General features: G+C 43.8%; 1 protein-coding gene across 1 annotated transcript; it reads right to left on the reverse strand.

The window, feature by feature from the left end:
* Positions 1-4,262: 4,262 nt before the first annotated feature.
* LOC135965526 (N-acylneuraminate-9-phosphatase-like) lies at positions 4,263-15,186 on the reverse strand. The gene is made up of 2 exons (XM_065522598.2): positions 15,021-15,186; positions 4,263-7,247 (listed from the first exon to the last, which is right to left on the reverse strand). The coding sequence occupies exons 1-2, from the start codon at positions 15,108-15,110 to the stop codon at positions 6,591-6,593; spliced, it is 747 nt and encodes a 248-aa protein (XP_065378670.1). The 5' UTR covers positions 15,111-15,186; the 3' UTR covers positions 4,263-6,590.
* Between the last annotated feature and the right edge of the window lie 5,503 nt (positions 15,187-20,689).

Genomic DNA, 20,689 nt, shown 5'->3' on the forward strand with positions numbered 1-20,689 from the left:
GTTTAAAAAATTTATGGTTTTATCTGGCTAAATTTTAGTCCTATTGCTAGGAGTAAGTTAATTTTTTAAAAGTCTAAATCTAAGAAAAAAACGAAGTACAAATCTAATGTATCCCAGTAAAAATGATTTTAATTTTAAAGAAATCTAAGAGAGTGTAACTGTTTTAGAAGTGATTTGGGAATAGGGTTGCTGATGTTGGCCAAAGACCCAGTCAGACTGTTCAAGCATGTCAATAAACATCTATGTCTAAGCAATGGCAAAAGTTCACAAACACAGGACAACAAGGAGACTCCCATCACGATAAGAGTTGTGTCAAAGAGTGTCACATACAAGGACATAGAGAAAAAGGAAACTAGGTAATTCAAAACAATAAATTAAAAGAAGAAAAAAGCTGCAGGCATGCTGTAAATCTCCACCTCAAATGAGCATTTCTGACCTGTGAGTAGTGACTATCGGGCATGGGGTCAGTTTCATGGGTCTTGACCAACATTGAACACAAAGTGGAAAAAGAACTTCCACGTCAAGATGGTGGATGGGAATACACATCTGATAGCTTGTACCCCAAACTCAGCTGAAACTACAGTAAAGGAATTCACACACACAAGCACACACACACAAACCCACAAGGACCAGGAAGACAGGCATCAACCACAACACAACTTTGGAAGCTGCAAAGCATATGGACAAGTGGCAAAGGATCTGGTAGACTAAAGAAAGCGAGTCCTGACCAGCAATGGGGAAGGTTGAGAAATAATGAGGTACGCAGCAGACTCCTCCAAAGACGTGGGCACTGACATCCCCAGATGCTGCGGTCCTGAAGGAGAGGAAGGAGCAGCTGAATTAAGGAGGCTGGGGTAAAAAGGTGCTCAGGGTGCAAACGAACCCCTAGATCCCTGTCCTCACTCCAACTTGTTCTCTCTCAGCAGACATTGGGATGCTTCTCTGTGGAGGGTAAGACAGAAGGGTCTCTAGCCTGGGGAATACCAAGCACAGCTGGACTCAGGTGCAACCAGAAACAGAGAGCAGGTGACTATATGCACACACACCCTTCCCACTCAGCTCCTAATACTGACATCAGACCTCTACTCTCCAGTCTGAAGATTCATCTCTAGGAAAGCAGACCAACCAAGTGAAAAGACTTTAACACACTGACCTCAGGGATCCCTCAACTAACAGCCCATCCAGATACCCCACAATAAAAGAACCTCTGATTTGAGAAGGCCCATGCATTTGTGTGGAACTTCCAATCAGCATTTCCATCTCTCTTCTCTTTATCATAAATAACCAAGGGTGAATGGGCACTTGAGGAAAGCCTCTAGTATGAATAAACAAACCCAAATAAACAGATTAGGGAAACTTAGAATGGTATATATGCTGTGGATTCTTTTAAAACTTAATTTTTTTTTCAGAGATGATACTCCACTCAAAAACAAAACAAAAAACAAACAAACAAAAAAATTCCAGAATGTTTAGAAAATTTTTTAAGAAAGCTCTTGAGGCCAGGAGTGGTGGCTCATGCCTGTAATCCCAGCACTTTGGGAGGCTGAGGCAGGTGGATCATGAGGTCAAGAGATCGAGATCATCCTGGCCAACATGGTGAAACCCCGTCTCTATTAAAAACACAAAAATTAGCTGGGCGTGGTGGTGCACGCCTGTAGTCCCACCTACTCGGGAGGCTGAGGCAGGAGAATCGTTTGAACCTGGGAGGTGGAGGCTGCAGTGAGCCAAGATGGCGCCACTGCACTCCACCCTGGTGACAGAGCAAGACTCCATCTCAAAAAAAAAAAAAAAAAAAAAGATCTCAGGAGGCCCTTGCACCTCACAACACACATATGGTTAAGGCCCTGCCACCTACTTCATGGCAGCTAATTATTATATACTATATATTTTTTTTTCTTGTTTTTTTTCTTAAAATAAAACTAAAGCCTTTTTTTTTTTTTTTTTTTTTTTTAAGACTGAGTCTCACTATGTTGCCTAGGCTGGAGTGCAGTGGCGTGATCTCAGCCCACTGTAACCTCTGCCTCCTGTCTTCAGTGATTCTCCTGCCTCAGCCTCCCAAGTAGCTGGGACTTAAGGTGTGTGCCACCATGCTCAGCTAATTTTTGTATTTTCAGTAGATGGGGTTTCACCATGTTGGCCAGGCTGGTCAGGAACACCTGAACTCAAGTGATTAAAAAATGCACTGGGGCTGGGCATGGTGGCTCATGCCTGTAATTTGAGCACTTTTGGGAGGCCCAGGTGAGTGAATTGCTTGAGGCCAGGAATTTGAGACCAGCCTGGGGAACATGGTGAAACCCTTTCTCTACAAAAAATACAAAAAAATTAGTTGGGTATCATAGCATGTGCCTGTAGTCTCAGCTACTCCGGAGGCTGAGGTCAGAGAATCGCTTGAGCCCAGGAATTAAAGGCTGCAGTGAGCCATGACTGTGCTACCACACTCCTCACTGGGTGACCCAGTAAAGACCCTGTCTAAAAAAAGAAAAAAAAGAAAATCAAGCTCTTGGAAATCTTTAAAAGGTATGATAATAGAGGAAAAAAATAATAGAAGGATTGGAAGGTAAAGTTGAAGAAGCAGAGTAACAGAGATGGAAAAACGGGAGTGAAAAGATAAAACAAAGTGGAAGGTCGGTAAAGGAGTTCTAACATCTGAATAACAGTAAGAGAAACAAACAAAAAAAAAAACAAAAAACAAAAAAAAACAAAGGGAGGCAATTATCAATGAAGTCATTAAATTCCCCAGGACTAAGAAAATATGATTTTGATTGAAAGGGTTCAGCGTGCCAAGCACAGAGGATGGGAACACCCTCTCCAAGGCATGTCATCATGGACCACTGGAAGAAAATAAGGTTCTAAGAGTTACAAGAGAGAAAGAAAGTGGTCACATACAAATGGCTGCTAGACCACAGACCAATGCCTTCAAAATTTCAAGTAAAAATGTTATCTAAATACAGGCTGTTAAAAGTATCAATGATGGGAGAAGAGAATAAAGACATTTTCAGACATTTCAGATCTCAAAAGTTTTACCTCCTACACATGTTTACTGGGAATCTATTCAAGGATGTATGCCACCAAAAAGAGGGAATAAGTCAAAATAGGAATCCACAGGACACAGAAAATAGGAAATTTAACATAAGAGGCAAAGGGAATCACCAGGGTGGTGGTATGCGAAAGTCAATGGAACTACAGAGATCTTGCTCATGGCTGAGACCATGAAGGTATTATGTTTCTAACACAAATGGCTTAAACACAAGCTGCATGACTCTTAGATTATCTGAGCAAGAGCACTGTTTCCTAAATTGAAATACAGAAATTAAAAATCTGCCTGAATTCAAATGATTCATATAGTCTTATATACTTCTATATGCAAGTCTACATGAAGTTGGTAACAGCAGTGGCCTTGGCTGGGTGACATGGCTCACGCCTATAATCCTAGCATTTTTGGAGGCCAAGGCAGGTGGACTGCTTGAGCTCAGGAGTTTGAGACCAGCCTGGCCAACATAGTGAGACCCTGTCTCTATTTTTAAAAATAAAACAAAAACTAAACAGTACTGGCCTTTAGGGCAAGTGGGTTGTGGGCCCCTAGCAAAGAGATGAGGAGAATGACTTTTCACCATTCACCCTTTTATTTTTTTTGACTTGTGTCAAAAAAAAAGTAGTACTTGTTCAACAATGAATATATTTCCTAATTCAAAAAAGAATGGAATGAAAAATATCTGATCACCATACTTAACAAGAATGTTTTATGAAAATTAAACATATAAAACTAGATTCCATATACATATTGTGCTATACTATAAATATAAATGTATTATATTTAAATATTTTTATATAAATGTTATATTTATATTTATTTATATATATTTATAATGTTACCTAACACTATAAATGTGTTAAAGAGGTTATGATAGAAAATGTTTCTTACTGAAGGTTGCAAAGAACTTTGAAAACAATAAACCAAGTACTCTGGTAGAGACCTGCTTTCCTACAATACTGAGCATCCACCAGGTCCTGGGCAATCCCAGATCTGAGATGTTTGTGCCCTTGTATGTGGAGGTGCACATGGAACCAAACATCCCCACCTGGTGCTGGAATTCCAGGTGCAGTGTCCGTTCATGTCTGTTCTAGGCCCACCTCTGTAAACAGTGTTAGGGAGGGCCTCTGGCTATGTGTGAGAAGGTCACTACAGGGAAACTTTGAAAAAAAATAAAGATGACAAAACATCACTGTTACAATTTTAAGGAATATTATTCTAAAACAAAAAATATTATTAATAAAATCATAGGTTTATTCCAATATTTTAAAATATTTTCTGTAACATTCCACTCAGAAGGTAGATAACCACAAAGCTCTTCCCTAAGGAAGGGTGCAAATGGAATGTAATATATTACTGTACTCTGTAGAATACAAACTGTGAAGACAAGGAAATTCAATTATTCAATTTTTTCTTCCTACACCATTTCTGCTGGAGAACTGCTCACTCAATATCCCAGAAGCTATCTTGTTGAGATTTGCTACCAGGATATAGGAGTGATGAACCTTCACTCTCAGCACAATGAATGTGACACTGCCTACATCCATCCTGTGTGAGAGTTAAAAGGACAACACCCCTGCAGCACACGCCAACCAATCTATCAGAGCAATCATGCACATGACTTCTGCCAAAATCCTCCAACTTAATTTTTAAATAGCTAAAATATGATCAAGGTCATATGGGTACTGCACTTGAAACTACAAACATCCTCTGTTCACAAATGTTCACTGTTATAGCAACAGCACTTTGGGACAATCAAGGGCACAATCACATTTTTAAAAATCAAGAGCAAAAAGTAAACACAAAAGGGCATTTGCATGAGGCAGAGAATCCTGTTTCTTGGAAGTAGACAGAAAACTGGCTAAACAAATAGGCTCACAGATACGTACAATCTACAATTTGATTCTGAGTATTAGTCTTGAAGACATAGATATACACATCCCAACATACAGCCTACTATTTTACATTAGTAGTTTCTTATATAACAGTTGGAAGAAAAACGTATCAAAAACCAACCTAAATCATATTAACCACTTTAATAAACCCCTTTATACTTTCTTTTTTTCAACCACTTTACTCCAGGTTTGGTTAGTATAATTACAAGACTGTCTAGCCTAATAGTCTAGAGAAAATTCTCCGGTTCCAAGATGATGCCTTGCTATGTAGCCATTAATTATTAAGCTCCTAGTAAACCCTGAATTAGATATAGAAATTTGCAAAACCATATTTCCAAGAATGTGAAAAACAGAGGTAATTTAAGGCAGATGGTAACTCTAAGAAGAGTCACACAAGTATTAAATTGGCAAGCTGGAAATGGCTCATAGCAAAATCTAATTTTCTATCAGATGAGGGGGCCGGACACAGTGGCTCATGCCTGTAATCCCAGCACTTTAAGAGGCTGAGGTGGGAGGATCACTTGAGTCCAGGAATTTGAGATCAGCCTGGGTAACATAGCAAAATCCCATCTCTACAAAAACAAAACAAAACATTGGCTGGTGTGGTAGTGTGTGCCTGTAGTCCCAGCTACTTGGGAGGCTGAGGTGGGAGGATCACTTGAGCTCAGGAGGCAGAAGTTGCAGTCAGCCGAGACGGCGCCACGGCACTCCAACCTGGGTGACAGAGATCCCATTTCAAAAAAAAAAAAAAAAAAAAGGAACAGATTGGGGCTGCATGGTTAGGCTACACTGAGGAAATGTTCCTCTTATGGATTCACAAAAGAAAAATGACTTTTAGTGCCATGTGCCTTGCAATTATCTATAGCAAAACAGTCTAGCTCCCTCAACCCCACTGTGTGTCCGGGAAGAGATAGTGAAAACATTTCCTGGAGAGGTGAAGACTACAAGGAAGCTACCAGCTCACTGTGCACAGGTGAGAAAATGTCATGGTAAGGGAGCACCACGTGTTGATTTTAATAGCTTTTTCTAACTGGAGGAATCTGTCACATGCCATAGGAAAATTGCTCCCTGCCTTCTGAAAAAAAAAATGTCATACAGAAAAATCAGATTCATAAAAGAAAGTATACATCCAAAGTAGGCAAAAACTATGGTTTATGCTTTCAAAATATGCAAAATAATTTCACTATAAAATACCTTGATTTGCATGTGACTTAGTACTTATTTCATATTAACCAGATTCAGTTGCTTTGATAAATCTGTTTTAGAATATCTATTTTTAAGCCAAAAGATAAACCTTACATTTGTGCATCCATATGTAAAGCAATCCTGCTTGGCGTTATGCAGCCAAGATACTAAAAGATTAGTAACATAATTTTAAATGCTCCAGTTACAGACTAACAAATAATATATTTCCTCAAATTTTCTGGGCTACACTACTGACTTGTATTAATACAATCTGAATTTTCAGATAGAAGTACTACTCAATGGTTGGTTGTTACAACTTAGAAGCAATAGGGTTGGGAAGACCTTCAAAATATTGGCCATTAAATCGTAAGTAAAATTATTCTTAGAGTTGGATTATCGTAAATGGAGTGCCCTAACTTTTCTTATTTCCTACTCTGCAAATTGACTCTAACATTCATAATCATGCCCTTTTATGTGCTTTAAGTGGACATACTGACTTTGCGGTCTATACTTTGTAAGAGAGCAGGTAACTCTAGCACAGAAGAAACTATGTAATGCGGAACTGGGGAGGACTTCAGTGGCACTATTCCATTTTTATTGATCCAGACTGTTGCTTTCAATCCTGCATTGAGGCCTCCTTGGATGTCGGTTTCTAATGTGTCACCGACCATCACACAGTCCCCAGGTTGTACTCCAAGAAGATTGCAGCAGTAATAAAATATGGACGGTGCTGGTTTCTCCTCTCTCTGCTCTCCACCTACAACAACAGCATCAAAATAGGACTGACAGGCACAAGCCTCAATCTTCTCCCTCTGGGTCTGTCTGTCCCCATTCGTTAAGAGAAGTAGGCGGACCTCCTTTTGAAGTTCAGTAAGCATGGCTTTGACATCTTCTGCTAGTGTCATATGCTGTAAACGTGTAGATTTCCAAAGGAAATAACATTCTTCAGCCAATTTTCTATTGGCTGCACCACCTTTTGTTTCCTGGATTGCTTCTTCCCAATGTGAAGTCCTTAAATCAGTAATGCATATATTGTAAGGATGAAAACATTCCTTGCTGAGTTTAACTTGAACTTTATCACAGATGATTTCAGCCTCTTCTTTATAATGGTATTTTGATTGTAAGAGTTTTATCACCTAAATAATGGAAAATAACTCCATTAACACATTGCATGTCTTTAATAGTCATGCCCTAGGAAGCTGTGATCGTACAAGTGGCTGAGAGATTCCAACTCCACTCCTCTGCTTTAAAGCAGCTATTTCTGGTGGGAATTGGCCTTATTTTTAGAGACAACAAAGTGAGGCTCTCCCAACCTCTCTAGAACTCACTCATTTTTTAAAACCAACTTATTCATATATAGCTAATGACAATCCTTTGTTTGGTAGTTTAGAGTCCAACATCTTTCATTCTGGTCACGAAGACATGAAAATAAAACTTGTGCTTATTGGGCCGGGTGTGGTGGCTCATGCCTGTAATCCCAGCACTTTGGAAGGCCGAGGTGGCAGGATCACTTGAGCCTAGGAGTTCAGGACCAGTGTCGGCAACATAGCGAGACCCCATCTCAAAAACAAAACAAAAAATCCTTGTACTTATTTTTGGTAAAACATTTAAAATTTCTGACAACCACTATTTAGACTATTATCAGAAAAAAATAACACCTAGTTCATCTAATTTTTTCTCATCTATATCCATTTCATATTTTGAAGACCTAAATTGACTATCACCTATAATGGGATTGAATTCTACACTTTTATTTTTTTTGAGACAGAGTCTCATTCTGTAGCTTAGGCTCAAGTGCAATGGCACCAGCTCAGCTCACTGCAACCTCCACCTCCCAGGCTCAAGGGATTCTCCTGCTTTAGCCTCCTGTGTAGCTGGGATTACAGGTGCCCGCCACGACGCCTGGTTAATTGTTGTATTTTTAGTAGAGACAGGGTTTCACCATGTTGGCCAGGCTGGTCTCGAACTCCTGACCTCAAGTGATCTGCCCGCCTCGGCCTCCAAATTACTGGGATTACAGGTGTGAGCCACTTTGTCTGGCCCAATTCTGTACTTTTTTGCTTTTTGATACAGAGGCTCGCTCTGTCGCCCAGGCTGGAGTGCATTGGCACAATCTCACCTCTGCCTCCTGGGTTCAAGTGATTCTCCTTCAAGATCTCCAGCTGCTCACAGCAGTAACCTGCTCATTAAGCTGCTCTAACCTGTGCTGGACTCCTTCCCCTTCTTGTCTCCCTGACCCCTTAACGTGTATCCTGGGATCACCTCATAAACTGCCTCTCGAATAGCTGGGACTATAGGTGCCCGCCACCATGCCTGGCTAATTTTTGTATTTTTAGTAGAGGCGGGGTTTCACCATGTTGGCCAGGCTAGCCTTGAACTCTTGACCCCAAGTGATCTTCCTGCTACTGCCTGTCAAAGTGTTGGGATTACAGGCACGAGCCACTGTGCCGGGCCCCAATTCTGTACTTTTGAGTTAAATACTCCCTCTCCCGTCTTCCCAAGGCTCTTTATGTGTGCTTTTATAACACTAATCCATTTGGCCTGTCTTCTAACTTTTCCCAAAAACCCCTAATGTGGCAAGCACTGTACTACATACTTACATACATTATTTCTAATCTTTTCTACAATCCTGCAAGACAGTTCCATGTTCCAAATGAGGCAGGGAAGTGCAGAACTCTTAATAACTTGCCCATCTGGGATCTGCATCCATACCTGCTTATTTCCAAAGCCCACATGCTTGCCTTTGCACTATGTTGTTTTTTTTTTTTTTTTTTTTTTTTTTTTTGAGACGGAGTCTTGCTCTGTCACCCAGGCTGGAGTGCAGTGGCCGGATCTCAGCTCACTGCAAGCTCCGCCTCCCGGGTTTACGCCGTTCTCCTGCCTCAGCTTCCCGAGTAGCTGGGACTACAGGCGCCCGCCACCTCGCCTGGCTAGTTTTTTTGTATTTTTTAGTAGAGACGGGGTTTCACCGTGTTAGCCGGGATCGTCTCTCGATCTCCTGGCCTCGTGATCCGCCCGTCTCGGCCTCCCAAAGTACTGGGATTACAGGCTTGAGCCACCGCGCCCGGCCTGCACTATGTCTTAAGCGCTGGAGAATGGCCTTTGTCCTTGGGGCATTATCTGCTGGGGAATATACAGCCATTACAAATGATGGGGTAGGGGGGGCATGCCATGACAGTTTGAACAAGCTGTGCCAATAATACGGAAGTCATTCCACAGGGTAGCTGGCATAGGAAGTCACATTGAGACCAAGGAGTAAACAAGCAGAAAAAGTGGGTATGGGAAGAGAAGAAAATCATTCCAGACAGAGGAACAGCATGAACAAAGGCCAAGAGTTCAAAATTTTGTGGAAAAAGCAAGAAGCTGAGTTGAGCCCAAATGGAGGCACGTGAAGGAGGATGCCAAGAGATGCAATTGGGGAACCTGTTTGCAGATAGTTTGTGAAGGGCCTTGAACCCCATGCTATAGCAGGTGCTGCTTAAATCCCCTTGGCACACACTATATTCACTCGCCAGTGGCTTCCCACTCAAGTGTGGGCCTCTCTGCTTGTGGGCTTTACTTGACCACATACAGGGTATCTATACACACAGGAAGGGGCTAAAAAGTATTGCCCTGGAAGCATCCCTCAACAAATGTAGGTTAAAAACTGGCGAATAAATATCACAGCTTCCTTGCCCCTTGGGGAGCGCAACTGAACCCTGTTCTGTGTACTGTCTCCCAGAGGTCTCCAGCTGCTCACAGCAGTAACCTGCTCATTAAGCTGCTCTAACCTGTGCTGGACTCCTTCCCCTTCTTGTCTCCCTGACCCCTTAACGTGTATCCTGGGATCACCTCATAAACTGCCTACACTGGAAGTCCTGTGTTCAGGTGAGCACCTGAGGAAAGTCAAACAGGCTGGGCAATGCTGGCTCTTTGAAATGCACCCAGCTACAGCTAAAATATATCTGTTGTAACAGGATTAGAGAATAAGCAGTATGCTACTCACACCAAAAACTCAACTCACCTACTGAGAGAAAAACGCACGTCTTTTTCTTCCCTCAGAGTAAAAGAATCACAACAAAGGAAAAGGGTCTTTTTTTTTTTTTTTTTTTTTTTTCCCCCAAACAGGATCTCGCTCTGTTACGCAGGCTGGATGGAGTGCAGTAGAGGAATGATTATAGTTCACTGTGGCCTCAAACTCCTGGGCTCACCTCCCTTCAGTCCCCCGAGGAGCTAGGACTACAAGTGCACACCACCATACCTAGCTAACAAGTTTTTTTTGTAGAGACGGGTCTGGCTGTATTGCCCAGGATTGTCTTTAACTCCTGGCCTCAAGCAATCCTCCTGCCTTGGCCTTCCAAAGTGCTGGGAATTACAGGTGTGAGCCACTGTGCCTGGCTGAAAGGAAAACATTTTTTGAGGTATTTGTGCTAATCGGAAAATGTATGAGAAGACTCGGCCATATCAGAAAAAAAAAAAATTTTTTTAAGAAAAAAGAAAAGAAAACGTAATCATTAAGAAAAATCTTATCTGCCCAAGAAAAATATAACAGCCCTAGGAATTTTAGGTAGAGGCAAAACACTGTAAAATTTTGCTTTATAAATTTCTATTAATAAAACATTTTCAATCTCCATGTTTATCTCACCATTTTTGCTAGCAACATCAATTGAAGGACTCTTTTTTTTTTTTTTTTTTTTTTTTTTTTTTTTTTTTTGAGACAGAGTCTCGCTCTGTCGCCCAGGCTGGAGTGCAGTGGCCAGATCTCAGCTCACTGCAAGCTCCGCCTCCCGGGTTCCCGCCATTCTCCTGCCTCAGCCTCCCGAGTAGCTGGGACCACAGGCGCCGCCACCTCGCCCGGCTAATTTTTTGTGTTTTTAGTAGAGACGGGGTTTCGCCGTGTTAGCCAGGATGGTCTCGATCTCCTGACCTTGTGATCTGCCCGTCTCGGCCTCCCAAAGAATTGAAGGACTCTTAAGCTATGACTGACAGGAGCTCCAAAGTTTCAGCAACCCTACAGCAGTGCAAGGACACATGCCTCTAGGACTCCACAGAGCTTGAGCTCAAATAGGGGCTGGCTCATAACAAGTAAACAAAGAGCTCCCAATACAGACTCAATTTCCTGTTACTTCCACTGGTGCTTCATTAAGCACATTCTTGGGGCTCTGAAAAAGTAGGATTTGCTCACCTTAAAAGGGGGATGTTTGTAAAGGCATGGTATGCCATTCCCAAGTTTCAAAATCTCTTCCTATTCTATCCCTTCAATTAACTTCCTCATTTTGTAACACAGCAAGTAATTACAGGTTGGTGTGGGACAGTAAGTAGCATTTTAACAATATTAACATCTTTAGGAAAAAAGCTTATCAGCATTCATTTATTAGTTCAAACAGAAATTAACACCTACCCTGAATTAGTATGCGTTATTACAAACTCTCCTAACACCTGCACTGAAAATGGGAGTATTGATTGAACTGGAAGTGAAGGAAAAAGTTCTCTAACTTGCAGGATACTTTGTGTGTGACTGGTAAGGCAGGGCTGAAAAAGATTTTGGTATGAAGAGCCCACCAGGTGCTCGCTGGCCTGAAGAAAGGGGCCCTGCTCTGATAGATGGGCTATCAGTTAGTAGACTAATATGAACTCAAACTTCACTTACTTCAAAACTCTATCTTAAGGCTCTGAACATATACAAAAAAGGAAACTCTATTCTTCTACTGTCTGCTCCCTAGATCCAGAACTAAAGTTAGTATCATCAATACTTTAGTTAACTGATTTTAAAAGACTTTTTGAGGGCTTAGTTTGGGAACTATCTAATATTTTACAACACTTTAAGAAAAGTGTATTCTGAATACTAATCATTTGGATATGAAATGTATGGCAGGTGCACCTGACAGCACTAACTTACGCACAACCTTAGAATGACTCTGTGGTCTATGAGGAATGTGTATTTGGGTTCCAAGATAAGGAGTTCAGAAGTGTCCAATCCGGAGATTCATTTCTTATTTAGAAGGAAGATCTGGACCATGGCCCATCCCATCCTGTGGAACTCAGGTTGCAGAGGGGATAGAGGCCCTTTTTTTTTCCCTTTCCATTAAACGAAGGTGGCCAGGAGGAGGTTGCTGCAGGGAGGGTGCTAAGTGAAAATGCTATATAAACTGCATTCTTTTTACAAGCGGCTGCAGTTCTGTCCAGCCCACTGCCAATGGACCATCTTGTATATAAGTTCCTGCAAAAACCCGTTCTCATTTGCTGGCTTCGAGTCTCAACTTCAGCCTCTTGAACATGGTGCTATCCCTACTGAAATCAACAGGGATCCAGCACGACAGAAGGGGATGAATCCCAAATAAAACTATTCATACTTTAAAAACACACTCACAAAATGAGACCTGCACTCAGCCTAGCAATTCAAGCAGCCCTTCTGTTATTTCTATTTCAAGTCTGTGCTCAAACATCACCTATTCGATGAGGCCAAATCTGACCAGTCTATTTAAAATGTTGATTTGTTACCCTCTCTGCTTTTTCTACCACACCTGTAAATATTTATTATGTTCATTGCCATACCCACTAAGAAATAAATTCACAAATGCAAAAATCTCTTCTGCTTTGTTCACTGAGAAACTCCAGGTTTCTGCAGAAAAGTTCCTGAGTAATTACCATGAAAAAACAGGTCTAAAGAGGGAGGAAAAAAATAACTTCCCTAGGTGATTAAAAAAAATTAAAGTTCATACATACAGTCAGTATCTGACCTCTTGTCCCGAAGCCCAAGGCAATAAATAGCTGGACCTTTCCCTCTTCCTCCATTCATAAATTATTTACAATGATTTATGAAAGCTGGCATGTTACTTTTGAACAGGTCAACATCTATGAATGTTATTGTTTCCTTACGTGATAAAGTATTCCAAGTATAGCCAAGAGCACACAGTTCGATTCTGTTCATTTATTAGGCTAATTTCTTATCCTGCTAATTTATTATTACAGGCTAATTACAAAGGAGGCAGTAATAGAACCAAGTCTCGAAGTAAAAATTTGTATCCATCCATCCATCCAGCATTTATTCAACATTTGCCATGTGTCAAACGAGGAGAATTAAGACAGTTTGTTCCCTCCCAAGAAGCTCACTATTTAGTTGTAGGCACCTGACTTTCAAAATTAATTGTAATATCCTTTGACAGATGCATTAAGAAATATCTGAACAAAATTGAGCACTAGTATAAGTGAGGGTGTAAAGACCAGGGAGACATACGATTTAGTCTTTGTTTTAAAAATATTGCTGTGGCAAGAATGTGGAGGACACACTGGATGTGGTAAACCTGGAGACAAGCCCACAGCAACAGTGTAGGTGAGAGATGAGTTCAGCTGTAACTGAGACATGCACGGGGAATGTGCAGTGGTGGACAGGCAGCATACGAGGGTGGAAGGTGCTGTAATTCGCTGAGTGGACACTGCACCCATGGGCTTCCCAAGCATTACAGGGTTATTGAGGACTAATATAATTCACATTTTATGAAGATATAAGGCTCCGACTGGTTAATTCCTTGAGGCACTTTCAGCTAGGTTTTCGGAGAGCTGTGATTCATATTCAAATGTCTGATTTTTAAAGCCCAAACTCTGGAACTACAGCAAGAATTGGCCTAAAGCAGTAATTTAATTGGAATGCACAGGGCTCAGCTTACGAATAACACACAGGTAAATATGCAACGTCCGCAGCCAGAGATACTGGAGGCAATATGGCACAGGGTGGTACCCCTGAGGTGGAGGCCAACGTTATATAGAAGGGACAGTTAAAAGTGGGGAATGCCTCAGTAAAGTCATGAAGACAGACTTTAAAAATGTCCACGGATTCTGGCAATTTGGGATTGCCTAGTGACCCACCAAGTCTATTCAGTCTAGTGGTGAAGATAAAGCAACATTACCATGGATTTAGTAATAAATAGGAGGTAGAGATAAGGAGATAATGGGTATGGATTTCTCCGGGAAAACATGGCTGTCAAGAGAGACAGGTAACATCTAGAGCAGGAAGAACAGCCCAAAGGGAGGCATCCTTTTTACAGCTTTTTTGAAACTATAGGGCAAACATGAATATACGGCAGGAGTGGAATGCAGCTAAAAAGAAAACGGATGAGGTAGTGGAAGATCCAGGGACACAAAAACTGATGAAGCATGAAGAGGACGGAGAGCTCAGGTTTGGACGAATTAGCTTTTGAAAGTGGGTTTTCCACATCTGATAAATCCTTTGCTTTCCCCTTGAAGCTGAAGAAAGAGAAAGAGAAGCCGGGGTGGACTCGGGCTGGAACACGGGAAGGTCTGAAACTGCCTCCGCGCGTGTAGAGGAGCGGTGCCGCGAAGCAGCGCCTCGGGAAAGGCATGCCCTCGCAGCACGGGCTTTTGCTGTGTCACCTCAGAAAGCCACGGGGACCACCACCCCGCCAGGGAGGCCAGAAAGAGTTCTGTGGGGACAATTCTCTAAAGCAGGGCTTATGTCCAGGCTCGGTACTGACAGCCGTGTCCCTTCTTGGGGCAACACTGGGGCTAACTCTACCAAGTCTCCTCCCGGCACCCCCGACACCGACAGCCTGATCGGGGGGCGGGCCCAGCGCCTGGTCTCGCGGCTTTGCTGTCGCCTCCCACGCCCACGGGCACCTCCGCCACCGTGGCAGCCGTCACGGAGCCCTTCCGCGTCCCGAGCGCCGAGGCACCCGCCAGCGGCCGCCCCGGGGCTCGAGGTTGGGTGGCGAGTGGTCGCCAGGTCAGGGAAAGCAGACCCGCAGGGCCCGCGCACCTCCAGCCACCTCCGCACCCGGACGCTCCCGAGGTCTCAACCAGCAAGAGCGGCCCACGGCGCCGGGGTGGAAGTGGGGTCACGGGGAGGTGAGCGCGCAGGACGCTGCGGGGCGCACTGACCCCGCCCAGAGGAGCACCACGGGAGGGGACGTTACCTCCAACATGCCTCTCCTGCTCGCCCCGGCAGTGTCCATGAGAGTGTTATCCAAGTCAAAGAAAAGGGCCCGCACATGGCTCAGCCCCATAGCGCCGGCGGCTCGCGCGACCCCTAGCCTCGCCGCCGCCGCCTGCACATGCGCAAGGCGGGCTGCCCCGCGAAACGTGGGAGGAGCCGCGAGGTCACCAGACCTTCTCCAGGCGGCGGTGGAATTCCCGCGATCGGTTCATTCCCTTCGCCGCCGAGAAAAGTGAGATCCCGCGAGATTCCCGGGGTCCGGTCTCTCAAGAGTGCTGGAAGCGTGGGTGGGCGCGGCGGCATGGCGCGACTTCTCAGTGGCTGTGGCTGGGGGAGGTCCGAAGCGTGGTCTTCTTCCTGGTGTCTTTCTGCTTTTTGCTTACCTCCCTGGGCCCTCCGGCGCGAGGGACCGTCATCGCTGCCTCTAGGGAGGTTGTCTGCCCTGCCAGGCGCTGGGCAGCGGGCTCTCCGGGTGGCCGGACGGGCGGCGCGGAGTCCTCTGCGGGCCCCGTGTCGGCCGTGAGCGCCCGCGGTCCTAGCCTGGCTGTGCGTGCAGGTCACTGTCGGCGATCCGGGGATGGCAGAAGGTGGAGCCTGCGCCTTCCCACCTCGCGCCGTTTGCGGCCTTCACCGGGGTGGAATCCCTGTCAGCTTGGGCCCGCGCCAGCCTGTTTTTGAAAGGAAGATGTGACTTGAGTCTCTTACAACCCGTTTAGTACCTGTGCCCGAAGACGAAGGGACTGTGTGGTGGCTGCCCCATGTTTTGCCCTTGCTGATTGCTTTCCTGAAACCTTGAGTTGTCAGGTTTTTGGATGCCTTTTACTCGGTTGTTTTGAGGCTCAGCAAGAGGTTGAGGGACGTCGACCGCTTGTTAAACCCGCGGAAGGGCTGTAGCAGCTCTTGCCTCCTAATGCTGGCAGAACGGGGATCGTGACACTAATCTCTAATCTTTGTCTCTCTTGGGTAACTTTACTGTAATTTGGATATGTGGTCATCTTTAATGACTAGAAATTGACTGTCAGGTATTACAGAGCTACAGGCCAATTACCTGATTTTGTTTAGCCAGTTAGCTAAGTGGTTTATTTTTAAATTTATTTTTATTTTCGAGATGGAGTCTTGCTCTGTCACCCAGGCTGGAGTGCAGTGGCGTGATCTCCGCTCACTGCAACCTCCGCTTCCCGGGTTCAAGCAATTCTCCTGTTTCAGCCTCTTGAGTAGCTGGGATTACCGGCGCATGTCACCACCCCCGGCTAATTTTTGTATTTTTAGTGGAGACGGAGTTTCACCATGTTGACCAGGCTAGTCTCGAACTCCTGACCTTGTAATCCACCAGTCTTGGCCTTCCAAAGAGCTGAGATTACAGGAGTGAGCCACCGAGCCTGGCTAAGGGTGATTTTTACATTTGTAAATGGATTTTAAAAATGGATAAAAAAATCAAAATAACAGTATTTTGTTGCACATGAAAATCAGTAAATTTTAGTGCCCATAGTTGCATTAGAACACAGCACACGCATTCATTTCTGTATCGTCTGCAGCTGCTTTTGCCATACGGAAGCTGAGTAATTGCAAGTGAGATCACATGGCTGGAAATCCTAAAGTATTCATTATTTAGCTCTTTAGAGAAAAAAATTGCCACTCTCTCGCCTCGCTGGTGGAACTCCTTAACAGATCACTGATGTTCAGTAGGTTAGATTAATTGGTTTATCTTTATATTAATAGGAGTTTCTTCTGCAGCGTTAGACTACCTACAGTTTCTGTATTTTATGGAGCACAATCACAGTTGACATCTCATTGCTGGGGTGAAGAATAAACCCATATGCATTCTTCAAAACCATGACTCCTTTCTGTGCTTACCTCGTTGATGTATAGGGCTAGCCTATCAATTGTGGACATTTAGATTAGCAATCAGCCAAAATTATGAATGCATTAATTGGAGTTAGACTTTTAATTGCCTGAAATGTCAGAATCAATTTAACATAAAACTATAGGCACAGGAAGCTGTTAGGATTGGAGCAGCTTTTTTTTTTTTTTTTTTTTCTGACTGACATGCAGAGTTTGTTGATTTAGGCACAAATCTAAGGTTAGATGAGACCTAGCAGTCTGTATAATCCTTTTAAGGGGATGAGTTGTTTGACAGATTTCCTTCTGTGGCAAGTTGTCTAATGGCATTCCATGACCTGTCCAACTTTGTGTAGAGCATCCTATTCTGTTGCTGTTCATAAAAATCTGAATCTGTTGTCCCACCCGCAGCACCAATTGAAAATAAAAAACAGGAGAGGGAGGATAAAAATTGGCCTATACCGCCTCCTCCAATTGCAGAAACATCTGTACCGCCTCCTTCGGTGGTAGAAACAAAAATCCCAATACAAAGAATTTTACGCTCTGCTGTCATAGCTGGAGAGCCCTTAGGACCTTGCACTTTTCCTATTTCGGTAAGGCCTGATCCAAATAATCCACAGTAGGTTATTCATAAACACACTCCACAAGAATTTAAGTTTTTGAAAGAATTAAAAACTAGTGTGGTCAATAATGGAGTACAAAGCCCATGGTTCCCAGAGGAAGGAATGCTAGATGTAGAACTCTGGGAACAAGTGGGGAGAAACCTTAAACAACATCAGGCGCAAAGGCATCAGGTCCCGATAAAGTCTTTAATGTTATGGGCTTTAATTTGAGCAGCCCTGGCACAGTTACACACAGAAGATCCTAAAAAGAGGAAGGAGAAGAAAACGTCACTTGCCTTATCACCTCCTCTTCCCTCAGCCCCAATATCACAGGGCCAAAATAACAAAGAGGAAACAGGTCTTACCTAAGCCTCCTTCCCAATAGATAGGAAAAGGGACAGAGGATACGCTACAGCTATCAGTCCCTGTCCAGGCTCCACTATAACCAGCACGGACCTAGAGGGACTGAACAAAGGAGGGGAACACGGGAATGAAAGACAAGAGATAAAAGTATATTTGGAAGAAGGGGTCGGGGGCACCTTGCCTCTAGTGGACAAGAGGCCTGAGCTTTACATAGCCCTCCGTATTAGGCAAAAGAGATAGCGAGAAAGGGCTTGGTTGTCAGGTAATAGTCGGCCATTTGGTTCACAGCAGGATTGCGAGACTGCATCCTTTGGACAATGGGCACTAGATTTCTCAATAGATAACTTCAAGGAGCCTGGCACCAGGAAGTGATGTCCTTCAGCAAACTTTTTGGTGGCAGGGCAGTGTGAATTTGCCCACATCTTGCATTCATGATAAACAGTTTGCTGTTTGATCATATAGCCTCCAGAGGAATGCTGAGTTGGTCGTGTCCCATGGGTCTTCAGCTCCTTGCAACTTTGCTACTTGAATAATGGCTAGATACAGTAAAATCTGACAGCTTTATTATTTTTTTATTAACTGTTTTTTTGAGATGGATTTTCGCTCTTGTCACCCAGGCTGGAGGGCAATGGCGTGATCTCAGCTCACTGCAACCTCCACCTCCTGGGTTCAGACAATTCTCCTGCCTCAACCTCCCAAGTGGCTGGGACCACAGACATGCACCACTATGCCTGGCTAATTTTGTATTTTTAATAGAGATGGGGTTTCGCTCTATTAGCCAGGCTGGTCTCAAACTCCTGACCTCAGGTGATCCACCCACCTCTGCCTCCCAAAGTTCTGGGATTACGGGCATGAGCTTCTGTGCCTGGCTGACACCTTGATTGATTGATTGATTGATTGATTGATTGATTGATTGATTGAGACAGAGTCTCACTCTGTTGCCCAGACTGGAGTGCAGTGGCACGATCTCAGTTCCCAGCTTCAAGCGATTCTCCTGCCCCAGTCTCTAGTAGCTGGGATTAAAGGTGCATGCCACCATGCCTGGCTAATTTTCATATTTTTAGTAGATATGGGGTTTCGCCATGTTGGCCAGGCTGGTCTTGAACCCCTGACCTCAGTTGATCGCCTGTCTTGGCCTCCCAAAGTGCTGGGATTACAGGTGTGAGCCACTGCACCCAGCCAGCTTTATTTTTTTAATTAATATTATTTGAGACAGGATCTTGTTCTGTTGCCCAGGCTGGAGGGCAGTGGCGCAATCTCAGCTCACTGCAACCTCTGTCTCCTGGGCTCAAGTGGTCCTCCCACCAGCATGTGGCAGCACACTTGGCTAATTTTTTTTTTTTAATTTACAAAGAAAAGAGGTTTAATTGGCTCATGGTTCTTTGACCTATACAGGCTTCTGCTTTTGGGGAGGCCTCAGGAAACTTATTACAATCATGGTGGAAGGTGAAGAGAAAGCAAGCACATCTTCACATGGCCGGCAGGAAGGAGGAGGAGGAGAGGTGCTACACACTTTCAAACAACCAGATCTTATGAGAACTCTATCTTGAGAACAGCAAGGGGGACGTCTGCCCCCATGATTCAATCATCTCCCACCAGGCCCTTCCTCCAACACTGGAGGTTACAATTCGACATGAAATTTGAGTAGGGACACAGAGCCAAACCATATCAACTAAGAAACGTAACACTAACTGTTGTAACACACTGCAAATTTTAGTTGGCTGGGCAGTGAAATACAAGTTCACTTCTCATTTATATAAAGTGCGATGTGAGTTGATCCTGGGTTGGTGGTGTCATTTCTCCATGGGGTGATGCAGGGCCCAGGGTTTTTCTTGTCATAGCTTTACCATCTCCTAGATCCTGGGAATCCTCTCCCCCCCGGGCACTGGAAACCTGGAGAGATCATCGGGGAAGCACATGTGATTTTGAAAAACCCTGGCCTGGACATGACCACCTCTCCTCCGCTTGTAGCCTATGGTTTGGCCATGACAAAGGCAAGGGTAGGCCGGGAGATGTCATTTGTGGCTGGACAGCTGTTCCCAGCAGCCCATCTATATTCTGGAAGGTGAGGCATGAATTTTTTATTGGATCACTTGTGAATCTGTCACACCAATGAGTGCTGTAAAATTCGGAGTAGGATTTTACATAGACAAAGCTGGAAAAACAACTGTGTGTTCATGAGGCCAAGGCATCAGGGTTGAGCACAAACATAATTTAAATGCAGATTTGTCTCTGCTAGTTAATCTCACTTTACAGTTCCCCCAGTGTCATGGGTTATCCGGAAGGTTATTTCATGTACCGCCTTTGTGTGGAAGCACATTTCCATAGACAGCAGATAAAGATCTCTTAACCTTGTATTTTCCCTCATATCATCATAAATAGCTTATGCAATGCCATTTCAGTGAGGCTGACAGCTTCTACAGTGAGGTCTGGATGCAGCAGCATATCTTCTTGTTATATATAAAAAAGAGTGACAACATTCATCGTTTACGGTGACATCAATGAAGTCTGCTTGTAGAGGTTCCCCATCCATCCATTCATAATACCTTTTATGATTTTAGGCTTTTGAACATGGCACTCTGGTCTGTTTTTCAAATACACCACCATTATTGACTTAGGAAGCCATTCTTCAATATTTCATTTTCCTAAGAATATCTGGAATATATTAATTCCCATGAAGCTTCCCCATGGGGTAGGCTGTCAGGTAGGACTTTAACAGGAAGAGAGGGGGAAAAGTGCTGCTGGATCATCCTCTCCCTTGTGACACCTGAAAGTGTGTGTCCCATTTTTTCCTGCTTGTCATATTCCCCAAATAAAGACCCATGGGAGACACGGTTCCTGAGCA

Source organism: Macaca fascicularis, chromosome 10, assembly GCF_037993035.2.
Source record: "Macaca fascicularis isolate 582-1 chromosome 10, T2T-MFA8v1.1".
Taxonomy (NCBI): Eukaryota; Metazoa; Chordata; class Mammalia; order Primates; family Cercopithecidae; genus Macaca; species Macaca fascicularis.

What these genes read in the sequence shown, in the direction of transcription:
- LOC135965526 (XM_065522598.2), bottom strand. Translation starts at nt 15,110, where the DNA reads ATGGGGCTGAGCCATGTGCGGGCCCTTTTCTTTGACTTGGATAACACT. An exon ending in GCAGGAGAGGCATGTTGGAG is followed by an intron (nt 7,248 to 15,020) that starts GTAACGTCCCCT and finishes TCCATTATTTAG; the next exon opens with GTGATAAAACTCTTACAATC.